Raw genomic sequence first — 2,202 nt, 5'->3', positions numbered from 1 at the left:
TATGTTAAAGATGCATGTGTAGCCACGGTTCACCCAGGGGCACCCACAGACTCACGCGCTTCATGCAGCTCCAAGGTCTCCTGCACCGGGGAGACCCGGGAACTCAGCGATCCGCTCCCGCTACCCGCGATTCCTCGCCCCATTCACGCCCCAGAAAGGGAGTACCGACATTAAGGCACACCGGGAAAACGCGCGGGGCTCCTGGGGACAGTATCACACGAAAGCATCACCTACCAGTTTTCCTGCATCCACTGGATGGCTTCATTCTCGTTGAACTGCTTTTCGAATTCATATTCTTGTAAAGTCAACACTGACATGTTCACTGGGGCTGATCTTCGGAGTCGCTACGTGTTCTCTACACAAAATAAAATAATCTGTAAAGCGCTAGATTTCGAGTGCTCTCCAGTCTGTTTCCCCCACCCACCCCCCAAGGTCTTCCCCTCGCCGGTCGATCTCCGGCAACCGGTTTCCCCCAGCCTCTCTCAGCTACAGTCGGGGTTGAGCATTGCCTGTGCCTCCGCTCCCAGCTCCTCTCTCCGGGACTCTCCTCCTCCCGGCGTCCGCATCCACCGTAGGAGGAAATGAATGCCTTGCGGTCTTAGTGCCCGCACGTTTGTCCATCACCCTTTTTACTTGTCTGTGGGGAATCTCCTCCCCCTCGTGCGATCCGACAAATCTTAACCCTTTGCAAGAGAGAGCAAGACCTCTCTAGCCCCGGGGGGAGTTTTGTTTATGCAAAGGTGACTAGGGGAGGGAAGGAAGGGCTAGGAGGGGGAGGAAGTAGCTTTGAGGTCATCTACAACGCCCTGTCCCGACCTCGTGGGCCGCCTCGCCTGGCCTTTGAATGAAGTTTCTGAAAACCAAGCGAAGCCCCAGGGCGAAAATAGCACGTAGGCTATAAGTAAATAATAAAACCTGCCCGCTTCCTCGCCAACAATTCCAGGCAAATTTGCGCTGAGATGCCACGTGAAACGAACGCATTTTCTGGCTCCTTGCCCCTGCCGCACCCTCCAGGTCACTCACCGCCGAGCTCTGGCTTTGACTCAAGGTAACTTGGGGCCCGGTCTGCGGAGCCCCCCAGTCACGTGCCCGCTGGGGATGCTGAGGGCGAAGGTGGCAGAAAGTCGAGAGTGACTAGAAGCCAGAAGAGGAGGGAGGTTAGGTGGAGGGTTTGGATATGGGAAAGGGTAGAGGTAGTGCAGCAGCAGAGAGATAGTGAACTGAAACGAAGGGGGTAAGGAAGTTAGCAGATTGGAGAACTGGACCAACTGGTCCAATGCAAAAACTATTTGCGTGCATAAGAAATTCGCTTTATTTATTTTACGGGTGTAGGTAGAAGAGAATCACCTTTGAGGAGAGGGCTAAATGTACCATTGACCCCTACTGACCTCCCAGTTTCACACCAATGTTTTAATATCAGTTTCCATATACACCGTCTTTCTTTTCTCAGAGGGAAAGTATTTTTTACCCTGTCCCTCCCTCCACTCATCCCCCACAAATTAAGAAAAGTGAAATGGGACATCCAGGCGTCTAATAATATACGCATGTAATTGTAAGCTTAAAATATGCTTTAAAAATTAGGTGGACATTAGGACCAGGAAGAAAATTCTCTTACTCTGCACCTCCCCACCTCCAAGGCAGTCTAAAGATATTTTCATTTAAAGTCGAGTGCCTCAAACCACTGAAAACTGGAAACTGTGAGAAACATCTCTTTAAATAAGGAGGGTATAATAAAAAGTTAAGAGTGTTTTTTTTTTAATCCACCTGATCTGCCTCTTGAGAAATTTGTATGCAGGTCAGGAAGCAACAGTTACAACTGGACATGGAACAACAGACTGGTTCCAAATAGGAAAAGGAGTACATCAAGGCTGTATATTGTTACCCTGTTTATTTAACCTGCAGAGTACATCATGAGAAACGCTGGACTGGAAGAAACACAAGCTGAAATCAAGATTGCTGGGAGAAATATCAATAACGTCAGACAGGCAGATGACACCACCCTTATGGCAGAAAGTGAAGAGGAACTCAAAAGCCTCTTGATGAAAGTGAAAGAGGAGAGAAAAAGTTGGCTTAAAGCTCAACATTCAGAAAATGAAGATCATGGCATCCGGTCCCATCACTTCATGGGAAATAGATGGGGAAACAGTGGAAACAGTGTCAGACTTTATTTTTCTGGGCTCCAAAATCACTGCAGATGGTGAC

At 49.0% G+C, this 2,202-nt stretch overlaps 1 protein-coding gene across 3 annotated transcripts in view; it reads right to left on the bottom strand.

Moving 5' to 3' along the window:
• The window catches only part of ELOVL6 (ELOVL fatty acid elongase 6), a 136,307-nt gene extending 135,254 nt beyond the window's left edge, over positions 1–1,053 (bottom strand). The window contains exons 1-2 of one of the 3 annotated variants that reach the window (XM_010858535.1): positions 1,024–1,053; positions 235–355 (exon numbers count right to left, since the gene is read on the bottom strand). In XM_010858535.1, the coding sequence (XP_010856837.1) occupies positions 235–317 (83 nt within the window). In that variant the 5' untranslated portion in view covers positions 318–355; positions 1,024–1,053. Of the gene's footprint in view, positions 1–234; positions 725–1,023 lie in introns of those variants that run through there. The other 2 variants (XM_010858534.1, XM_010858533.1) reach the window with 2 other exon arrangements.
• Between the last annotated feature and the right edge of the window lie 1,149 nt (positions 1,054–2,202).

This window comes from Bison bison, unplaced genomic scaffold (assembly GCF_000754665.1).
Source record: "Bison bison bison isolate TAMUID 2011002044 unplaced genomic scaffold, Bison_UMD1.0 scf7180017864389, whole genome shotgun sequence".
NCBI classification, from domain to species: Eukaryota; Metazoa; Chordata; class Mammalia; order Artiodactyla; family Bovidae; genus Bison; species Bison bison.
The sequence above is the reverse complement of the archived record's forward strand: the minus strand, read 5'-3'. Positions and strand labels throughout refer to the sequence as shown.